We start from the raw sequence: 23,778 nt of genomic DNA, 5'->3' as shown, positions 1-23,778 counted from the left end.
GACCCCTCTTGTTAGTGGCTACCAAGTCAGCCTTAACCTAGACCTAAACCTAAAACGAAATTGGGCCCCTCTACCATACAAGTTGACCCAATAATACAATAAAATAAAATACAGATTGCAATTAAATGCTGAGGTGGAAAAAATGGTGCAGTGGTGACATGGAAGATGACGTGGCAGCTACTCTTGAAGTCCAAAAATTAATTCCAAGCCCAATTAATTATTAAACTGCCTTGAAAATAAAAATTTGGAATAATTAGATTCAGAAAATTCAAATTAGTTAAAATATGAATTACTGGTCCAATTAAAGCCCAAATAGAAAACAGTGCAGATAATCAACAATTAAGCGCAAATCAGAGATTAAAATAAGTACAGAAAGGTAAGAAAATAAGGGAAAATAATGACTCATCACTGGGATACTTTTTAATCTGTGTTGTCTTTCATCTAATATGTTATTGACTTTCTTCTGATCTTTGACCAACTTTCTTCTGAGTCTTTACGTTGCACTTTAGGTTGTGTTTGACACTCTTTTGTCTTGTTCTTGATTTGTCCTTGTTGGATACTTGTGTTGGCCTAAAGCTTTTCTTTCTTTATCTTGGCATATGCACATTCTCTATTCTTCAACTTGCTTGTACTTATATTTTTCTGAAACACTAACACACTTGTTAGAAATAATAACATGTATTATATTTGTCTCATTCAAAACCTCACTTGGAATTGCTTCGTCTTCGTCCGACTTAACAATGTCAACCCAAGGGGAGCTAGCTATAGGAAGAGGGGTGTAGAGTCCATGAGGCATCACTCTTGATTTTTCTTGAAGACAAGTGATACACTTAGAGAAATGCCTTTAAACATCCACTCTCATGTGTGGCCAATAAAATTTATAATTTAAAGGACTTAGGGTTTTATCAACCCCAAAATGGCCCATGAGACCTCCCTCATGACTTTCCTTAATTAAAAGCTTTATAATGGATCCTTGGGGTATACAAAGTCTTGCCATTTTAAAAAGGTATCTCTCAAGAAGATAGAACCCATCAAAAGGCTTTTGGAAGCATTTGGTTAAGGTGGATTGGAAATTTTGATCATCCTCATTCAACTCCTTTATAATATCAAAACCAAGAATTTGATACCCCAAGGAAAAGAGTAATGAGTGTCTTCTAGATATAGCATCCGCCACCACATTATTCTTTCCCTTCTTATATTTGATAATGTAAGGGAATTGCTCAAGATATTCAACCCACTTGGCATGTCTCTTGTTTAACTTCCCTTGCCCTCTAATGTACTTAAGTGACTCATGATCGGTATGTAGGATAAACTCCCTAGTCACTAAGTAATGTGAAGTTAGAAGAAAAATACATAGAAGGGGAGTTGAATATGTGTGTGTGAAGGTTTAAGGAAATCTTATCGCATAAAGGTTTTCTTCATGTTTCATACTAACATTTTCAAATTCAAGATGCATCTCTCGTTTACTTTTAATATAACATTTAAAGGTGTTTTGCGTCTGCAAGTTTTATCGTTTGCACGAGAGTGTTTCTTGCAGTAATAAGTTAAACAAAAGATGTTTTCCATCTGAAAGTTGTTTTAGAATGAAATACGCAATGAGTAAGATTTTTAGTATGAAATGCCAAATAAATAAATTTGCATCTGAGAAGAGAAAAATAGTGCAAAGATTTTTTTATACTGGTTTACTCAGACTGAGCTACGTCTAGTCTCCTTCAATTGAAGGGTTTCACTAGATTTTCAATTAAGTACAAGTATTATCACCACTTCTAGTTTTCCAAGTATTGTCGACCACTTCTGGCCTGCCAACTTCACTCGTCAGAGCTAGTATTCTTTGTTCAGCCTCTTCAGGCTCTCAATGAGTATTCTTAACCACTCCTGGTTCCCGAGTATTATCAACCACTCCTGGTTCACCAACTCCACTAATTGGCTCTAGTATTCTTTGTCCAGCCTCTTTAGGCTCTTAGTGAGTATTCTCGACCACTCCTAGTCCCCGAGTATTATCAACCACTCCTGGTTGGCTAACTTCACTAATTAGCACTAGTATTCTTTGTTCAACCTTTTAGGCTCTCAATTGTAAAGCCTGAAGAGGCTAGGGAAAAAATACTTATGTAAGCCTAGAGAGGCTTGTCAAAGAATCCTTACTAAGAGCCTGAAGAGGCTGAACAAAGAATACTAGCGCTAATGAGTGAAGTTAGTGGGCCAGGAATGGTCGATAATCCTCATTGAGAGCCTAATGAGGCTGAACAAAGAATACTAGCACTAATGAGTGAAGTTAGCTGGCCAGGAGTGGTCAATAATCCATTTGTTTTGAGTGTGTGATTTACTCTCACAAAGAGGATACAAAGATTTACTACACTCACGAAGGTGCATGTTCGTAAGTTACACTTAAAACTCCTTAGTCTACAGAGATAAATACAATACAATATTGTACATTTGACTATGTATTCTCTATCTCTGGTTTCGTTGCTTCTTGGGCTTGGAATCACACTCTTCGCCAACCTTTCTAGGTTTGAAGTCATGACATATTTATAGTCTATAAAATCTACCCGTTGCAAGTGTCCGTTGAAGCAGAATGTAGTCGTTCATGACAAGTCTGATTTCTCATTTAATGCACTAGATTTTGCATTAAATGTTGCTTCCTGTTTATAGATATTGCGTGAAGCCTTCTATCTTTTTGTTAGCTGTAGTGTCTGACTTTAACTGTGACCTAGGATTTTCTTGTCCTTTTTCGGTCATCGTAGTTGCAGAGGTGTTGTCTTTATTTGAACAAGTAATGTACTTTTTCTTACACATGCATGCTTCAACTTTTGCAATACTAGAAAATTAGGATACTACGTCACCCATTTTACGTCGGACATACAAACGCCCGACGTAATAAAAGCGCGGTGGCATGGTTCGTAATTTTAGTTAAATTATTTACGTTGGACCTCTTAGGGGCCGATGTAAATTTTAACATCTACATCGACTATGCATTGCGTACGACGTAGATGTTAAAATTTACGTCGGACCCTACTAGGGTCGACGTTAATAATCCGCATCTCCCCTTTAAAACAAGCTTTACACTAGCTGGAGATTTCAAAAATTCCTTCTCCCGCGCGTTGTGTAAATCCCTCCGCCTCCTACTCCTTTGTTCCTTCCTTCCTTATAATTTTTCTATCATTTTAGTCTCCGTTCATACGAAAAAAAACAAGGAGTCTCCGTTCATACGACAAAAACAAGCTTTGAGTAAATAATCCGCATCTCCCCTTTTTTCTTGCTGATAGTGTTATACTAAATGTGTATTTTGTACTTATTATGTGTGTTCATTTTTATATTTTGAGTAGGAACAACCAGTGGCTGAAGCCAAGCCTGAGGAGAACAGAGAAGAGAAGCCAGAGGAAAAATTAGAAGAAAAGCGAATTCTGGGAAGCAGAACGGGCCGTTCTGCTTGCATTCGTTTTTATTTTTTTTAAAATTTTTATGACTTTTTTACGTCGGACCTTGGCATGTCCAACGTAAATTTACGTCAGTTTTCGCACCCCGACGTAATTTTACGTCTCCCGCTTCTACGTTGGAAGTTTTTCTGACGTAAAAACCCCTAAAATGACCGACGTAAAATGTGTATTGTGTACTAGTGTTGGGCTTGTATTTCTTCTTCTTTTTCTATGCAATCACATTGAGAGGTCTTTGTATGATTGTAGTCGATGCCTGAATTATCCCTTGGGACTTGATTCTTCCAATGCTTGCATGGCAGTCTTCATCTGCATCTGGTAGTCCATGTGCATCTCAAGACTTGATCTTCATCTGAGCATTTATCATCAATGCTTTGACTTCCTTTAGTCTGGTCAACATTGTAGATGGACAGATTTCATTTCCGTCTGGAATTTTTTTCAGTTTATGTTGTCCTTCGTCTGATATGTAGTTGACTTTTGTCTAATTCTTGACCAGCCTTCATCTTAATCTTTATCTTGTTCTTTAGGTTGTGCTTGACACACCTTCGTCTGATATTTGATCCCACATCATCTGGTTCTCATGTCGTATTTCATCTTTCATTTGACTTTACTTCGTCTGATCCTCGTGTTGTGCTTTGCCTTGACTAATCTTCGTCTGGTACTTGAAGAAGTTTCATTTGTGATTTGTATGTACTTCTTCTTGTTCTTGAATGCGCTTCGTCTGAAGCTTGATCATTTTCCTTTTTGTGCTAGACTTGGCTTCGTTTGACCTTTCCATCTGATTCTTGAAGCTTTCTTCCTTTATCTTGGTTCTAGTATAAGAAGTGGCACGTGTTGTTTGTTCTTCAACTTGCTTGTACTTATGTTTTTCTAAAACACTAACACACATGTTAGAAATAATAATATGTGTTATATTTGTCTCATTCAAAACTTTGTTGGGAATTACTTCGTCTGACTTAACATAATTCTCCCAAACTTGGAGGTCTTTAATAAGAGCATAAAGCTCCTTGTCATAGGTGGGATAATTCAAGGTGGTCCCATTAAATTTTTCACTAAAGTAAGCAATGGGGTGGCCTCCTTGAAGTAACACGACACCTATGCCAAAACCAGATGCATCACATTCTAGCTCAAAGGTTTGAGCAAAGTTTGGGAGGGCTAGAATGGGTGCATTGGTGAGCTTTTCCTTAAGATCATTGAAAGCTTTTTCTTGGGCTTCACCCTAACTGAAAGGAACATCTTTCTTAATAAGCTCATTAAGAGGGGATGCAAGTGTGGAGAAATCTTTGACAAATCTTCTACAAAAGCTTGCTAAACCATGGAAGCTCCTCACATCTCTAACACTTTTTGGGGTAGGCCAATCTTGGATGACTTTTATTTTCTCGAGGTCAACTTGCACTCCCTCTTTGCCAACTATAAACCCAAAAAGTTCACATTTTCTTTACAAAAGGTGCATTTGTCTAAGTTGGCATAGAGGTGGTTGGCCCTAAGAATTATTAACACTTCTCTTAGATGTCCAAGATGCTCATCTAAGGATTTGCTAAAAATTAAAATGTCATCGAAATAAACAACTACAAATTTTCCTATCCAATCCCTAAGTACATGATTCATGAGACGCGTGAAGGTGCTAGGAGCATTGGTGAGACCAAAAGGCATCACTAACCATTCATACAAACCAAACTTGGTTTTAAAAACAGTTTTCCATTCATCACCCTCTTTGATTCTAATTTGGTGATAACCATTCTTAAGATCAATTTTGGAGAATATGATGGCCCCATGTAATTCATCCAACATATCATCTAGCCTAAGGATTGGGTTCCTATATTTTATGGTGATGTTATTTATGGTTCTACAATCCGTGAACATCCTCTATTTTCCATCCTTCTTTGAACGTAACCCTTCTTCAATAAGTCCTCAACTTGAGTTTCTATCTCTTTGGTCTCTTGGGGGTTAGTCCTATAGGCGGGCCTATTTGGTAGACTTACACCTGGAATGAGGTCTATTTGATGCTCTATTCCCCTTAAAGGTCGAAGTCCACTTGGAACCTCTTGGGGTAATAGGTTATCAAATTCTTTCAAAAGTGTTTGGACCTCTTGAGGTAGAGACTCAAGTTCATGATTAGTGGCAATGAGTGTCTCTTTGAAACAAAGAAGATATAAAGGTTGTTCAAGCAAGAGTGTTTTCTTAATATCATTTTTGAGGGATAAGTGACTCTTGTGAACAACTTCTTTAGAGGGCACACTTGCCTCTAAACTTGATACCATATTTTCCTTTTCCTTAGTCCATGAAAGAGGACCCTTTTTTTTTCTTTTTTTGATTTTTGTTTTTGTTTTCTTTGTTTTTCCTCTCCTTCCCTCTTAGCTTTAATTTTGATTTGATCCTCTCTCACTTGAGAAGGTGATAGAGGACACAAAATGATTTTTCTTCCCAAGTGTTGGAAACTTATCTTATTGGTGAGGCCATCATGGATTGTTTTCTTATCAAATTGCCAAAGCCTCCCAAGCAAAACATGACTAGCCTCCAATGGCACTATATCAGACAAAACTTCATCCTTATATTTGCCAATAGAGATTGGTATGTTTTCTTGTTGGTTGACTACAATTCCTCCTTCCTCATTAATCCATTGCAATTATAAGGTCTAGGATGGGATATTGTAGTTAAGGCTAACTTCTCAACCAATCTAGTGCTACAACAATTGCAACTAGACCCACTATCTACAATGAGAAAACAAGCATTTTCTAAAACCTTGCATCTTGTGTGAAATAATTTCTCCCTTTGAAATTGGTTAATATTACTAGTTTGGTTTTTAAGAAGGCTTCTAACCATGAGTAAGTCTCCACTACAAGGTAAAATTTCTTCTTCCAAATCTATGGCTTCATCCTCACTACTTGAAGTAGAAGAAGAAGAAGTAGCTTCATCAAGGCTACTATAGTGGTCTTAGCCTCTTAAAATCATGGTTTTCTTTGTGGGACATTGAGAAACAATATGTCCCCTTCCAAGACACTTGAAGCACTTGATATCTCTTGAATTAGATTCTTTAGAAGGAGCCTTAAGAGAAGATTTTTCTTTTCTTTATTCTTTTTCCTTGGAATAAGGTTTGGAAGAGGGGGCCCCCTTCTTGAAATTCTTGGAATAAGAGGGATCTTTGTTAGGAAACACTTTTCCTAGAGATGCAAGATGATTAATTATATGTGTAAATCTCTTTTGCATGTCTTGTATGCTTTCATTTTGATTCATTCTAAATAATTCATATTCATGAGTGAGAGTGTTTCTCCTAAATCTTTTAACATCATTAGTGCCTTCATGTGTTATTTTTAATGTATCCCACATTTCTTTTGCACTTGTACAATTTGAAATTCTAAAATATTCATCTATGCCTAATGTAGAAGTGATTATATTTTTGGCTTTCAAATTGTATTGAACTTTTCTTTTGTCATCATCACTCCATTGATCTTTGGGCAGATTTTTAATTTCATTTCCTACTACAATAGTGGGAATGAAATGACCATTTTCAATAGAATCCCATATTTTAAATCTATGGCTTCTATAAAAATTTACATCCTAGATTTCTAATAATGATACCTTTCACCATTGAATATAGGAGGTTTATTAATAGAGTTTCCTTCGGGAAATAAAAAATTTGATGAGGCCATTTCAATTCTTGAGGCTTTTAAGCCTTATACAAGAAACCTGCTCTTGATACCACTTCTTAGTCACTTAGCCTCAATTAACTTAAGAGGAGGGGTGAATTAAGTTTTCTAAATTTCCCTCTTATAAAAACTTTTTTGAATTACTTTCTTACAACTTCAATTCCTTAGATAAATTTATATGCAAAGATTGAATGATGCAAATACTACTCCAACACAATTAAATATCAAGTAATTAAAAGTATGGGGAAAGAAGAATTGCAAACTCAATTTTATACTGGTTCGGCCAATCCTGCCTAAGTCCAGTCCTCAAGTCTCCCACTTGAGATTTCCACTATTCTTGTAAACCTTATAAGACTTGAATCCTCCAACACCTCGGAACTCCCTTTCCTTGTGTTGAGATTCAAAAACCAACAAAGAGAAAAACTCTTTCTCCTTCACAGATCCAATGATCAATTGGGTATTACAGAATGACTCTCTTTGAAGAGTAGATATTACACTTTCTAAGAACTTGATGAACTCTTTAGAATTTTTGCAAATGATTTTGGTCAAGTAGTTTTTGTAAATAGATTTTCACATTAGAGTTCGTAACCTTTCTCTGAAAAATTATAGGTATTTATAGACAATTGTTTCTTAGGCTATGTCTTTTCATGAAGAGTTGTAACTCTCTATAATTTTTCAGAAAAGGGGCTCTAGTAATCGATTACAAGACTTGGTAATCGATTACAATGGTTTAAGTTCAAAATATTTGAAATGTATCATTTAAATTCAAAATTTGAAGTTTCATCTTCTGATAATCGATTACTATAGAACATTTTAACATTTGAACCTTGAACAAAGAAGTTTTCTTTCTCTGCATCAAGTGGTAATCATTTACCAGACATATATCACCAAATTAGCTTATGAAAACTTAAGATATAGAAAGTTCCTATTTTCCAGTTAAAAATATTTTTGCTTAATCTTTTAAATACTCTTTTTTCTTTCTTTTCAAACAACTTATTCTTATATTTAAAAAGATTAAGTTTAAATTTTCTTGAAATCCTTATTTTAATGGCCAAGTGAAATTTACAAATTTTAAAAGTTCATTTTACATACTAAGCTAAGCAGTCAAGACTTATCTAGTTATTACTTGAGATCTTGCTTCTTGATCAACTTGCTTTAACTTGACCTTTATTTTCTTCAATACTTTGGTATCATCAAAACTTTGTGCATATTTTCTTCCACAAACATGATCCTTTGTCATACTTCTTTTCTCCTTACTTCAAAGAAAACTTCACATCTTCACCAACACTTTGCCCCTAATTTTATCAAGTTCTTTGTCAAGCCTTACAAGGAACATAAATACTTGATTATTTTTTTGCCTTTTAACAAATGTCCTCTGTACACTTTCAATTGTTCTCATAATGGCAAAGGTTTAGTTCTTGCCATAAAATCATCAATTCATTATGTGAGAAGAATTTTGTAGTGACGTCCCCCTCCCCTTGTATGGCATGCCATAATCTTAATTACAGACCAAATATGTGAGAAGAATCATGAATATCAAAGTATTTGTCTTTTATGGCTTCCTAAACTTCTTTAAGAGTTGGTAAGAGCATAAAAGGCTTTCCAATTGTTGGCTCCATAGAATTGATTAGCCAAGCAATGCAGAACTTTTCAGATTTCCATGACCTAAATTTGGATCCCCTTCAGCAAGTTTAGGCTTAACTTTGATAAGAAACCCAAATTCCCCTTTGCCTTCCAGAATTAGGCTAATAGTTTGTAACCTTATGTGTAAATTTTTCATTAAGACATTAAACAATGACTTAAAGAGAATTGGAAAATCCCTCTTGACTGTTGAACCAAACAAGGGGAATTCTGCCAATTTTGTCACCTCCGGTGGTCGTGGTGTTGTCGCCAATTGCTATGGTGTTGCTACGTGACAATTAGGATTCCATAGGTTTGACCATGCCACCATAAGGGAAGAAGAAAATCCCTAAATCGATATACTTAGTACTCTAATTCCATGTAAAAGTTAATAAGGAAAACTTTCACGTATTATTTGCTTATATAGAAATATTACATTAACAACTATTCCTTTATTCGAAGAATAATATAAGAAAACAAATGAAAACAACAAAAACGAATATCTTAATTTTAAAAGAGAATAAATTAAATCCTTATTTTCTCTAATAACTAAATGTCTAACCTGTAATAATTTAATTCCTACACAGATAAATCATAAACAAATAAAAATGAGGAGTTAAGCTAAGCTATATAGCACTAATTTAACTAATTCAACTTTCCCCTAACATTCACAGACGTACGATGTCACATTGTTACTTCACGAAGAAATATTTGTTAACACTATTTTCGCCTTCTTCCCATGCTGCACTTCCTTAGCCTATATACTAACTGCTCTTACAACAGGACACTACACATAGGATTGCACATTATATAACAAAAAAAATTCCAATAATTAAATGAGACTAAATTTTTCTTCATAAGTTTAGTAATTTTTATTTTCTTCCATACAAAAGCGCAACCATGGAAATGGTAATCTCAGGTCACGCTCTCCCTTTCCTTTTCTCATCCAATGCCTGTGATCAAAACAAGGTCCAAAATGTTGTCAGAGAAACTGCAAACAAACCATATTGCAGAATTTATTTAAATACTTTCGTATATAACATTTGAAATACAGACATGAAAACATTAAAAATAATAAATAAATAAATAAACACTCTAAAGCTAAATGTGCAGTTATGGACAAGAGAAATCAAAAAGGCAAAAGGAAAAAAACAAAGGGAAAAACAAAAGACAATTGAAAAAAGTATTAAAATGATTCTCCATTACGAAAAATTGGTAAATGAAGGACACAGATGATGCTTCAGTTTAGTCAAAGGCAGGAACATAGCCACTGAGCTAGCCGTAATACATATACATATCAAGTTAAAATTGATCAAACAACTTGCTGATATGTATAAAAATTGTTAGATATTTAAATCAGTACTCGAAGGTTACACCATTTTTGGTATGATCTCATAATATAACATCTTTTATAGCATACCCTAAACGGATGATATGCAAAAACCATATTCTACAAACTATGAAGAATATAATATTAACAAAAATCCTTATCTCACTAGGTGGAATTAATTAAAAAGATCAATTGACCCCAGTGAAAAGACAATTAGACCAATAGCATATTAAGACTTGGCTGTAGCCAAGGTTGCCAAACTCTTGAGTTAACCGAGTTTATATCACCATTTTAGATAAAGAAAACAAGTTAACTTTATGTCAAACTAAAGTCAGTTGTAAAAATATAAATGGTAACACTCACATTGAATGTTCAACATCTTCATGCCAAACCCATTAAAAGCATAACGCATCAAAGCTATGAAATGTAATGGTACAACCACAAACGTTAATAGAACTCATTTCCCAAAACGAAAATTGGAATGCAAAGGTTACAACCCCAAGCCACACAACATACTCCAAAAGTATCACAAACAACGAAACTATAATATGCATCATCCAAGCCTAGGAAATGCTAAAACGTAAATAAGAGTACTTGATATGGGCCCATTGCAACTGGGTCTGGAGAGGATATCTTAGTGGGCTTATAAGCAGGACAGGCCCAAGGTTTGGAGAGTTTATGAGCGTAAGAAAAAGAAAGTCAAAATCGGAGAAAAGAATGTAGCGGCTTAGCTGGCAGTTAGTTAGAATATGCCAATATAGAGGTTTGGGGAATAAGGCAAGTATCATTCTGTTATGACCTAGTGATTAGGCAGAGAGAAAATATCTCTTCTCTGACGAAGCTCCCCAAGTAGAGTCTTTGGAAGCTCCCCAAGTTTATGCTTTCTCTTGAGTTTAACAACCTTAATCGTAGCAGTTGTTGCAATTCTAATTTTTTTGTAGTACTAATATTTTGTGATAAGTACTTTTATCTAAAACAGCTAGTTTCTTCGATAGAACAATAATTTGAATATATATTATTCTATCTTACATCTTTAAAACTATCATTTGACAATATTAAGATTAAAAATTACTTGTCATTGCCACTGATGCCCAAGCAATTATTAGTAGTATATAGAATGAATACCTTACTCTGGAAGATTCGCATGGTTAATACAAGTGTGTCACGAATTCTACAAAGAAAAGAGTAATGAACACTGTTAATCATGTCTGTAAAATTCAGTAACATCCAAATTTATATTTGCCGTACAGGAAATTGAAATCAAATTGTATGAGTAAGAATTTCATTATTGCAATCACTGAGCAGAACAAATATCAAAGGATGAAAGTGAAATAACTTTAGAACAATAGGAATATATTGTAAAAGAACTAGGAGCTACACAAGGAGCTAGAAAGATGAAAGAGAATTATCAGTATATTCACATTGCAAAGTAATTGTATTTTTGTCAATGACATCACATTAACAGCAGGAAAAAAGACACTTTATACCTCAATTAAAAGAAAACAAAATAATTAGGCAGTTGGTATCAATGAAGTGACAGTTAACTTTCATATACACATTTTTTTCCTTTCTATTTTATCCTAAAGTGATGCATTAGTTGGGGGGAAGTTGGAATATAATAAAAGGGTATAAATGTCTTTAAAAAAAAGTGGATAACAAAAGAAACGCATTCCCTTTTTTATATTGTCATATATTGTAATTATATATATAGATGATAACTAGTGGTTTACCTAATGATTCATCCACTTGGAGCAAAATGCAAGTCAGGCAGCATGAAGGCATTTTTAGAGTGTCACCGATGATATTTTACCAAATCATTCTAACGTTAAAGCGAAACACAGCCAATATTATTACCTGACGCTATATGTGCTTAGAGGATGAGAAGACCCATTCGAGCATGTTAACACAAATTGTGTTGAAAGGCCACATGGAACCTTAATCTGAGGAAAATACATAAAAGAAACGTGATGTAAGTCTAATAATGTCTGGCTGAAGAAATTTCAAATCAGAAAACCAGTTATCTTAATGATGTTAATACACCAAATTGAGTCTCTCAACCTATGTTCATGTCAAGCTATCAATAATTTGTCATATTTATGCAAATATTTTCACTAGTGATTTTTCAGACAAGCTATTACTTTGGTAAATCCAATAACCAGCATTCTATCCAATTACAAGACAGAATGAGAACTTCTAGTCCTCTTATACATAGGCAATACCTTGTTTATCTTAAGTCCCTGAAAGTGTTGGTATATACAATTTGGTTTGTGGATGTGTTAACTTGATCATATTTTAATCTTTTTGGAGACTAATTAGTCCTCAAAAGTGAAAATCTGTACAATTTGATCCCCAAATGTATTCATTTTGCTTACAATTATATATTTGTGATGATGAGAAAGCACTAAAATGTGATCAAGTTAACACATCTGAGGACTAAATTCTACACACAAACACTTTCAGCGACCAAAAATAAACATGATGTCACTTTCAAGGGATCATATTCTATATTAACTCAGCCCAACTCGTTTAGATATTAAAGAGTTTAAAGGAAAGTAAAATGTCAAGAGAGAGAACCCTTCACGTATAAAGTACCATCAATAGTTCTAGGTTATACTTATAGTAAATGTATGGCCATAGTTAAGAACCCTGGATTACAGCACAAAGCAATCAACCACTAAAACACAAAGTGTCGGATTAAAAGTTTATTTCCAAAAATTTAAACATGGGAATGTGATCTTCCCATGTTTGTTATGTGATTTGAAAAATAATTTCCAAGTATTGTTAATTCCTGGGAAAGTTATCATATCAACGTCTTCCTACACTTTATTCCTGTAATGGGGGCGTGGGGAAGTGACATTCTCATGTAAATAAGTAAAGTTGTTTTCTAACACACTTGTAACTTCCTTTTTATTAACATTTTATTTAAATTATTTAAAATTTTTAAAAAATGTTTCTAGGAATATTAGTGCATAACCAAACATGTTTTTAAATATACCTAGGACTAGGAATAACATTCCAATTAAAATATTCTTGGGAATGTGATCCCTGGGAATGCAATATGAAACCTTAAAACAAACACGCCACAAATTTGGTTCTAGAGGGAGGATTGCACTTGACAGTAGAGGAATTATATTCATTGTGCTAAAGATCTGATTTTATTTTATGTAAACAAGGAAACATGGCAATATTATACAGCTAGAAATTAGGGATTTTATTCATTAATTGTATCCTTAATTTTAAATATAAATAAAGCATCATGTGTGTGGTGGATTGTTAGTGTATATGGGTTACAACAAAAAGGGAATATTTGTTTGTTAGTCCTTTTTTGCGTTTTGCATTCTGTGATATCTTTAGGATATCTTCATAATCTTTTAGTGGACAGCTGTCCTGCCACCTCTCTTGTTTTTCTCTCTCCGCTGGTTGCTTCTACAACCGTTTTCTCTCTTTTCTCTAGTTGCTGTATTTAGAAAAGGTTCTCTATATATTAAACACTCCTTGTATTCTTTCTACAGCAACAATGATAATAAAGCTTCACTATTACATTTTACCTCTCTTGATTTTATCTAACATGGTATCAAGAGCCTTCTGATCCTGTACCTAGATCTTAATTTTTCTTCCTCATCTCTTCTATGGCAACATCAAATAATCCCTCCCCCTTTTCACAATTTTTCTCCAACTCCATAGCTGAAAAACTTGATGATTCGAATTATCTTCACTGGAGGCAACAGATCGAACCCGTCATCAAATCCCACAAACTTCAACGGTTTGTGGTTAATCCGCAAATTCCACCCCGGTATCTAACCGATGCTGATCGTGATTCTGATATTGTTAATCCAAAATATGAAACCTGGGAGGTCCAGGATCAAATGCTTCTCACATGGCTGCAATCAACGCTCTCGAAGTCTATCCTTTCACGTGTCATTGGCTCCGTTCACTCTTATCAAGTGTGGGACAAGGTTCACAAGTATTTTCATACTCAAACTAAAGCTCGTGCTCGACAGCTCCGCACTGAACTGCGTTCCACCACTTTGGATGGTCAGTCTATGCGTGATTTTCTGACTCAAATCAAAACTATTGCTGATGAACTTGCTGGAGTTGGGAGTCCTGTGTCTCTTGAAGAATATGTTGATGCTGTTCTTGAAGGACTGCCTCAAGAGTATGCACCTGTGGTCTCTGTTATTGAAAGCAAGTTTGTCACTCCTCCTATTGCTGAAGTGGAAGCTCTTCTTCTTGCTCATGAGTCCAGAGCTAACCGGTTTCGTAAGCAATCCTTTTCTCCTTCAATTAATTACACTCAGGGTTATTCTCGTGGCAGTGTTAGTGGTGGTCACAGTGGGCGTCGTGGTGGTCGAGGTTCGGGCAGAGGCCGTGGTGGTCGATTTGCCAATTTCCAGTGCCAGATTTGCTTCAAGTATGGCCATACTGCCAATGTTTGTTTCTATAGAGCTGATGTTAATTATCAACCTGCAGAATCCCTTGTTCTGTATGATCCTACCACACTACAGCCTGTGCAGGTCACTTCTTCTTCAAATCTTAAAGGCTCCAACACTTGGGTGAATCCTAATCCGAAACAACCTAGCCAGCAGGCTCATGTTAATGTCACACCAAGTGCTATGGTTGCTAATACTTCTCAACCAGGTGCTAACTCTTCATGGATTCCTGATTCTGGTGCTTCATTTCATGTTACTGGTGAGCCTCAGAACATTCATCAGCTTGAGCATTTTGATGGTCCAGACCAGATTTTCATAGGAAAGGGTCAAGGTTTGCACATCAATGGTTCTGGTTCTTCCATTTTTGTTTCTCCTATCAACTCTCAATTTAAGTTTCACCTGAATAATCTTCTCCATGTTCCTCTTATCATCAAAAATCTGTTGAGTGTCAGTAAGTTTGCTAAAGACAATTGTGTTTTCTTTGAGTTTCATGCTAATCATTGTCTTGTCAAATCTCAGGAAACCAATGAGGTTCTTCTTCAAGGTGTTGTTGATGCTGATGGGCTTTATTCTTTTCCAAATCTAAAGCTCCAAAGTCCCTCGGCATTGGTCACTTCTTCGGCTCAAATACCCTCTCAGTCTACTGTCTCAACTTCTGCTATCTTAGATAATTTCAATTTCAATAAAAATTCTGATGTATCTAGTTCTTCCACTATGTGGCATACTAGACTTGGTCATCCTAATTCTCATGTTCTTAAGCTTGTTCTTACACAATGTAACCTTCTCTCATCAAATACACATGTTACTGAATTTTGTTCTTCTTGTTGTGTTGGAAAGTCTCGTAGACTTCCTTCTTCTGCATCTCAAACTATATATTCTGCCCCCTTGGATTTAATTTTCACTGATTTATGGGGACCATCTCACATTACATCTTTTTCTGGTTATCTTTACTATGTTGCCTTTATTGATGCATTCTCTAAATACACTTGGATATATCCCTTAAAATCAAAGGCTGAAACTCTATCTGTTTTTCAACAATTTAAGGCTATGGCTGAATTACAATTCAACACCAAAATTAAAAGTGTTCAATCTGATTGGGGAGGGGAATACCGCGCCTTTACTTCGTTTCTTGCCACAAATGGAATCCAACATAGAGTGATTTGTCCCCACACACATCATCAAAATGCTGTGGTTGAAAGGAAACATAGACATATTGTTGAAATTGGCCTCACCCTTCTTCATCATGCCTCCTTACCTCTAAAATTTTGGGATTTTGCTTTTACCACTGCAGTTTATCTTATCAATAGATTTCCTTCTGCTGCATTAAACTTTAATGTTCCTTTCACTACTTTATTCAACAAATCACCAGATTACAAATTCTTAAGAACCTTTGGTTGTGCTTGTTTTCCTTTCTTGAGACCATATGCCAGTCATAAACTTAATTTCAGATCCCAGGAGTGTGTTTTTCTGGGATACTCAAATTCTCACAAAGGGTACAAATGTCTCTCTTCTTCTGGCCGAATTTACATTTCAAAGGATGTCATCTTTAATGAACATAGATTTCCTTACACAGATTTGTTTCAGCCAAGCCTTACACAAAATGTCTCTCCATGTCAATACTTCAATCTCAATCCAGATTTGTCTCCTCCTTGCACCACTTCAACTGTTCTCTCCCAACAGCCTCCTTTGCCTTCTCAAATTGGTGATTCAAGTGTATCATTCATTCCTTCAGTATCTTCTTCCCAAAATGTGTCTCATTCATCTCCTGAGTCTTCCTCACAAAATGTCTCTTCCTACCTCTTCCACTGCCACTGCCAGTATACCAAGAACCATTAATAACCATCCTATGCAAACCAGGTCTAAATCTGGCTTTCATAATCCTCGGATACATCCATCCCTGTTCTTAGCTCACAGTGAACCTAAAACTGTTAAACAAGCTCTTACTGATCCTAACTAGTTCTCTGCTATGCAACAAGAGTACAATGCCTTAATGCTCAACCATACTTGGGACTTAGTTTCTCTGCCATCTGATCGCAAAGCAGTTGGATGTAAATGGGTTTTCAGAGTCAAGGAAAATGCTGATGGCTCTATAGATAAGCTCAAAGCTCGGCTGGTTGCAAAGGGTTTTCATCAAGTGCATGGTTTTGATTTTCATGAGACTTTCTCCCCTGTTATTAAACCTATAACTATTCGTATTATTCTCACTCTTGCTCTCACCAATAATTGGAATCTATTTCAGCTTGATGTAAATAATGCCTTTCTGAATGGCACTTTGGAAGAAACTATTTACATGGTGCAGCCTCCTGGATTTGAAGCTGGGGAGAGTCTGGTTTGCAAGCTAAACAAGGCTCTCTATGGCTTGAAACAAGCTCCTCGTCAGTGGTTTGACAAATTAAAATTGACTCTAACTCGGTTTGGTTTTCAAGCTAGCAAATGTGATCCATCTCTGTTTCAGTACCAACATCAAACTCATACCATTTTTATTCTAGTTTATGTGGATGACATCCTTATCACTGGCAGCTCTTCTTTGCTCATTCAACAAATCACCAACCAACTTGACTCAATTTTCTCTTTAAAGCAATTGGGAAGCTTGGATTACTTTCTAGGTATTGAGGTTAAATACTTGCCTGACAAGTCTTTGGTTCTGACTCAAAGCAAGTACATTCGAGACCTTCTTTTTAAAACTAATTTGGCTGAAGCTCATGGTGCTCCTTCTCCTATGTTCTCTAACTGCAAATTGTCCAGGTCTGGGAATGACTTCTTTCATGATCCCACTCTTTTTCGATCTGTTGTTGGTGCCTTACAGTATGCTACACTTACAAGACCTGAAATCAGTTTTGCTGTTAACAAAGTTTGTCAATTTATGGCTACTCCTCTTGACTCCCATTGGGTGGCTGTCAAACGAATCCTCAAGTATTTAAAAGGCACACTCTCTTATGGTCTTCATATGCAACCTGCTGCTGTAAATGGACCCATCTCCCTCACTGCCTTTTGTGATGCTGATTGGGCCTTTGATATTGATGACAGGAGGTCCACTTCTGGTTCTGCTATCTTTTTTGGACCCAATTTGATATCTTGGTGGTCCAGGAAACAGCGTGTTATTGCTCGGTCCAGCACAGAAGCTGAATATCGCAGTATAGCCCAAGCCTCTGCTGAATTAACTTGGATTCAAGCTCTTCTGCAGGAACTTAAGGTTCCCTTTTCTACACCTACTTTGCTCTGTGACAATCAAAGCGCGGTGGCCATTGCTCACAATCCTGTTTTCCACAGAAAAACAAAGCACATGGAGATTGATGTGTTCTTTGTTCGTGACAAAGTCCTCTCCAAGCAACTTCTGGTTTATCACATACCAGCTCTTGATCAACGGGCTGATCTTCTTACTAAGCCTTTGTCTGCTGCTCGGTTTGAAGTTCTTAGGGACAAACTCAAAGTGCAAAGTTTTTGTGTCAAAACTTCACCTTGAGTTTGAGGGGGGCTGTTAGTGTATATGGGTTACAACAAAAAGGGAATATTTGTTTGTTAGTCCTTTTTTGCTTTTTGCATTCTGTGATATCTTTAGGATATCTTCAGAATCTTTTAGTGGACAGCTGTCCTGCCACCTCTCTTTTTTTTCTCTCTCCGCTGGTTGCTTTTACAACCGTTTTCTCTCTTTTCTCTAGCTGCTGTATTTAGAAAAGGTTCTCTATATATTCAGCACTCCTTGTATTCTTTCTACAGCAACAATGATAATAAAGCTTCACTATTACATTTTACCTCTCTTGATTTTATCTAACATGGATTAACAGACTTTTCCTGTATTGTTATCAGGGCTGTTCAATAAAGCTAAATTGAATTGAACTATGTAAAAACTAAACTGAACTACAAAAATAGTTCACCCAAACTGAATCAGAAAAATGGTTTGGATGAACTAAATTGAGCTATTGTTTAGTTCAATTAACTACACTTTAAAAGTTCAAACTGAACCATGCTCTAAATTGAATTGAATAATTTTTGGTAATGTAAACCAAACCTTTTTTATGCTTTTTAACTGAATTGAATTGTTTTTGAACTGAACCAAACCATTCCCTTGAACCAGAATTCGTTAAAAAATGGGTTTTCAATTTCATATTCTTTAGACCTCATATTTTGAAGAAGTGATGACACGTGTTTAAAACTGATATATAAATCATAATAAAACTTAAATACTACTAATTAATTTAGATAACTTTTATAATTATATATAATATATATGAACAGCAGAATACTTGTGATTTATCTTTTTTGAATAATGATTTATTAATTAAACTAGCGATTTATTAACCTAACCTAATCGATATTCAAACTAAATTCAGTAATGATGCTCTGTCATAAAATGTGAACACTTTGTTACATTTTATATAATAGAAAAAAAAAATTAAGTGCTTTGATAATAAAACCATTTTTCTATAATTTGTTTTTAAATGTGAATCACATCAATGTATGTAATCACTATCTCCTATTTTAAATATATTTTTCATCTAATAACCCGTGTGTTCATAGCAAGTAATCCCTCGCTTCAATTTTGGATCCTGGACTTTGGTGGTTCCAATCACATGGCTGGTAATCCTTCACTTAGAGGAAGGATCCACTTGCTCTAAGACTAAGTCTTTATAGACTTACCTCACTCAATAACTCGTTTTATATGAAAGTTTAATGATTCAACCGTTGGATTAAAAGTTCTTAATGTATAGATCAAGTCTACAAATTTTAAAAGAATTTGAAAATCATATGATATTTCATTCTATAAATTCAAATCGATGTATAAAACATTTTCACAATTATTTGTCAATTTGAATAAATGAAACAAAATATCAAATAGTTTTAAAATTTTTTAAAAATTTGCAAACTTAATCTATGTATTGAGAAATTTTAATTTAACAGTTGAATCGTTTAAATTTGATGTAGAACAAGAGTTATTGAGCAGAATAAGTCTACCAAACCTTACTTTTGGAATAAGTAGATCCCTCCTTAATTTAATTATATTTTTCATCTAATAACTCGTGTGTTCAAAGTTGGTAATCCCTCACTTCAATTTTGGATCCTGGACTTTGGTACTTCCAATCACATGGTTGGTAATCCTTCACTTGTCTTCAATTTGTTAAAACTAAATCCTCCCACCACATCACCCTAGCTGATAGATCTAAAACCCCTGTCACAGCTCTTGGTCAGGCCACCCAAACCCCCTCATTATTCTTAAAAATTGTTCTTTTTTTTCATCCGAGTCTCCCTTTAACCTTGTCTTGATTAGCCAATTCACCTACACGATTAATAGTTCTATTATCTTTTGTTTTGAATCTTTTTGTATACAGAATCAGAGTATGGGATTGATTATTGGCTCAAGATATGAAGCACATGGTCTCTACTACTTCCACTCGCCAACATCAGTTGCATGCACCACTACCGAGTCTCCATATCTACTTCATCGTTGTTTAGGTCATCCCAATTTGAATAAACTCAAGGCAATGATTCCCAATTGAACTCCTTATGTGAATCTTGTCGGCTCGGTATGTTTGGGCTACCTTCTCAGGCAATGCTCCTCATCACACAAATTCTACTTTAGCTCTTATCTACTCAAATGTATGGGCCCCAACAATGTCACTTATGTCTTAGGTTATAGATATTATGTCCCTTCATTGATAATTTTTCTAGGAATACTTGAATTTCCTTAATGAAAGATGTTCAGCACTTTTCTCCATATTTAAAAAAAATTTGCCTAGAAATTCACATTCAATTTGGACATAAAATTTGTACTTTATCTTGTGACAATGCAAAAGAATATTTTTTTGAATCATTTCGCAATTTATGACAAATTCTCTTTTCCTCACACACTACCAAAAAATAGTGTTTCTAAAAGCAAGCATCAACATATTATTGACACTCCATGTACCCTCTTAATTCACTTAAATGCCCCTTTAAAGCATTTTGAGGTGTTGTTCTTACAATTGGTTATCCTATTACTAGAATGCCCCCTTCTTCTATTGGTAACACTTTTCCTCACTTTATTTTATTTCCCAATGAGGCTTTGTTTCATGTTCCTCGTGTTTATGGCACTACTTTTGTTCATGATCTCATCTAAAGTCTGGATAAGTTGAAGGCTCACGCTCCCAAGTGCATCTTCCTTGGTTATTCATGAATCCATAAAGATTATTGATTTTACTCTCTTGCTAACCACCACTTTTACATGTTTGTTGATTTCACCTTCTTCGAAGATACTCCCTTTTTCGCCCCATCCATCTCTTTTGAATTTGTCTACTAGGTATTACCTATTCATTTTGTCATGCCTCACTCAACACATTCCTCCCCTCTCCTTGCCCCACCTGTTCTTGTCAACATCATCCTAGACCTCCACCTGTGAAACCACCTCCCATAAAAGAGACTAGTGCTCCATATCCTGCTCCAATCACTCATCCTACTATGGATGACTCCCACTTGCCCATCACCATTTGTAAAGGTACCGTTTCACTCAATCCTCACCCCATATTAAGTTATCATTGTCTCTCTCTTTCCCACTTGCCTTAGTGTCTACCTTTTCCTCTATATCTATTCCCAAAATTGTCCAAAAAGCACTTTCATATCCAGGTTGGTGATAGGCAATTATTGATGAGATGCAAGCTCTAGAATCTAACCAGACATGTGCTCTTGTTCCTCCACCTCCTAACAAATCTCTTGTTGGCTATCACTGGACCTTTACTATCAAAGTTAAACCTGATGGACATTTCGATCACTTGAAAGCACAACTTGACACCTTTTCTACTATCACCAAGATAGCCTTTATCCGTCTCCTCCTGTCCATGGCAGCAATGCGCCACTGGCCTCGTTATCAGTTGGACGTCAAAAATGTATTTTTACATGGTGATTTAGTTGAGTGAGTCTATATGGAGAAACCTCCATGGTTTGTTGCTCAGGGGAAGTATAGTTGTTTTGTTTGCAAGTTATGCAAAGTCTTACATGGCATAAAACAGAGTCCAAGAGCATGGTTTGGAAGATTTAGTTATGTTCTTCACAATTTTGGCATGTCATGTAGTGAATTCGATCACTTAGTTATTTTACAAACTTTCCTCCACTAACCAATGCATTTATGATTTATCTGGTGGTGTATGTAAATGATATTGTTGTTACAAGAGATGGTCACAAGGGTATCAAGGACCTTAAAAGTCATTTGTTTCAGCACTTTCAATGGGGCAAAGATAAAGGCCATGGGATGGAACTGCAGTAGGGCCTACTAATATGGTTGTAATAGAAAGGCCATATATACTTAGCCCTTATTATGGAACTTGAAATTTGAGTTTGGCCAAAAACTGATGAGTTTAAACTCAGCTGGTATCTTATATATATATAAAAGACCAAAATAGGTACATACATCAGAAAAAGTGTCAGCCTGTGGACCTAAAAACCCTTCAGCCAGATAGGGTCAAAAAAACAGCTTTATAAAAGCTGTACAACATATAAATAAAAAAAACAATTGTTTTAACAATGGAGAGAGTCTACTCTAGGGAAAAGTGATGAATACGTGAGTGAGTGGGTGAAGGGTGAGCTGCAGTTAGTTAATGTTAGTGGGAGAAAGAATAAAAAGGAAGGACTAAAGGACATTAGGTTTGTTACCTTAGTAGTGTGTATAGAAACTTCTCTTAGGAGCCTTAGGCTTTGGTTTATGGTTTCCCCTTTTTCTATAAATGAAACTTCATTTTTCCACTTAAGTTCTCTAGTGTTTGTTTATGATCATTGTGTTTATCATTCTTGTTTGGGAATCCTAGCACAATCAAAATGAGATGTTTACAATAAACTCATCTTTGAGTTATAGAGAATATGGAACTATAGGTAGGGAATTAAGCAGTTCAATATTGTATTCCTGTTGAGCCCAAATATGAAGATGAGGAGTGGAATCTTGATCAGCAAGATGACGTGCAGAACAATGAAAAAATTTCTCATAGACAATAACTGAATATTTCTAACATTCGACTATGTAACCAATACTTTAATTTGTTGTTTGTATTCATATCTAATGCGTATCCGACACATATTTTGGATGATTAACTAATACATCTCAATGAAGTATCCAATCTTTTAACAAAATTAAGAAAATCCAATAATGCTACATGAGACACAAAAACATGTATATATAGATGACAATAATTTATAGTAATATTTCTTAAGTTTGAGCTTAGAGCCTAATTCAGCATCACAAAATCAACTTAAAGGTGAGGATTCCCAAGCCTTATAAGCACTACTAAAGTCATAACCTTAGTGTATGTGGGATCTCAACCGCCCAACTCACATCTTGGTGACTACACTCAACATTTCTGGTAAGCCCCTTCGTAGGTAGCCCTTTTCAGCTTAGGGGTGACTGCAATTAATGCAACATTCTATCACTTACTATTTCTGGATGATTTAAAAAAAAAAAAAAACTTGGATTTGAGGATTTTTATTGATTTTTTGATGTTGTATGCTATATATTTTTAAAATAATAGTATCACCGTATTTTAGAGGAAAGTATCATATTTAAGCATCATAGTCTTAGAAATATGGGTATTCAGACCAGTTGCACAGCCAATATCAACTGACAACGGATATGAATGAGCTATACAGCCCAGTATCTATGTTGAAGCTATTTGTTGTTCAGATGCAGACAAGTGGAATAGCACTATTGGTTACAGATAGAGTCTCTTCATAGGAATCAGACAAGGGAAGTTACTGCTTGCCTCGGTTTCTCTTTATGATCTAGATCTTGAGTATATAGACGTGAAGATTACATTCTTACTTATTGAAATACAGCAGCAGATTTGCTGAGTTAGGTAGAGAGATTCACACTCTAGGTATTGCAATCACATTTGTTTGCATAAGTTGTATGATTTGAACAAGTTTTCTAGGAAGCAGTATAAATGGTTTTATACATTTATGATTGGTAATTGATCGACCAAATAGCACTCGTGATGGTAATTTGTACCACTAGAAGTTTTAATAGCATACCGATAAGTCCTTTGAAAATTTCTCAGCAACTACTGCAGTTTCAGTACCATTAATCTTAATATCATATCCAGATCTTGTTAAGAATAGAGTTGCTTGTTCCCAATTTTCGGAAGAATCCATCTGTCAGAAATAAATATGAAAATGTAAGGATGCATATTAAGATGCATGGGGAACATGGTATATTCTGTATCCTTAAGAAATGATATTTAACCAAAGTGAGAAGAGGTCAAGATTCTCAGAACTTAATTTTAACCCACTATCAATATTGAAATGATGTAATGTTAACAAAACACATGTAATATCAAACCTATTTACATAATATAGTTTCAAGTTTA

The 23,778-nt window shown here is 35.3% G+C and overlaps 1 protein-coding gene across 5 annotated transcripts in view; it reads right to left on the bottom strand.

The window, feature by feature from the left end:
- Positions 1–9,179: 9,179 nt before the first annotated feature.
- The window catches only part of LOC109791862 (uncharacterized), a 28,723-nt gene continuing 14,124 nt past the window's right edge, over positions 9,180–23,778 (bottom strand). For all 5 annotated transcript variants that reach the window (XM_083070884.1, XM_083070883.1, XM_020351216.3 and 2 more), the window contains 4 exons: positions 23,444–23,563; positions 11,883–11,968; positions 11,154–11,199; positions 9,180–9,651 (listed from right to left, as the gene is read on the bottom strand). In XM_083070884.1, the coding sequence (XP_082927010.1) occupies positions 9,619–9,651; positions 11,154–11,199; positions 11,883–11,968; positions 23,444–23,563 (285 nt within the window). In that variant the 3' untranslated portion in view covers positions 9,180–9,618. The remainder of the gene's footprint in view (positions 9,652–11,153; positions 11,200–11,882; positions 11,969–23,443; positions 23,564–23,778) is intronic.

Source organism: Cajanus cajan, chromosome 3, assembly GCF_000230855.2.
Source record: "Cajanus cajan strain Asha chromosome 3, NIPB_CcT2T_4, whole genome shotgun sequence".
Taxonomy (NCBI): domain Eukaryota; kingdom Viridiplantae; phylum Streptophyta; class Magnoliopsida; order Fabales; family Fabaceae; genus Cajanus; species Cajanus cajan.
This window is presented reverse-complemented; position numbering and strand designations above follow the sequence as displayed.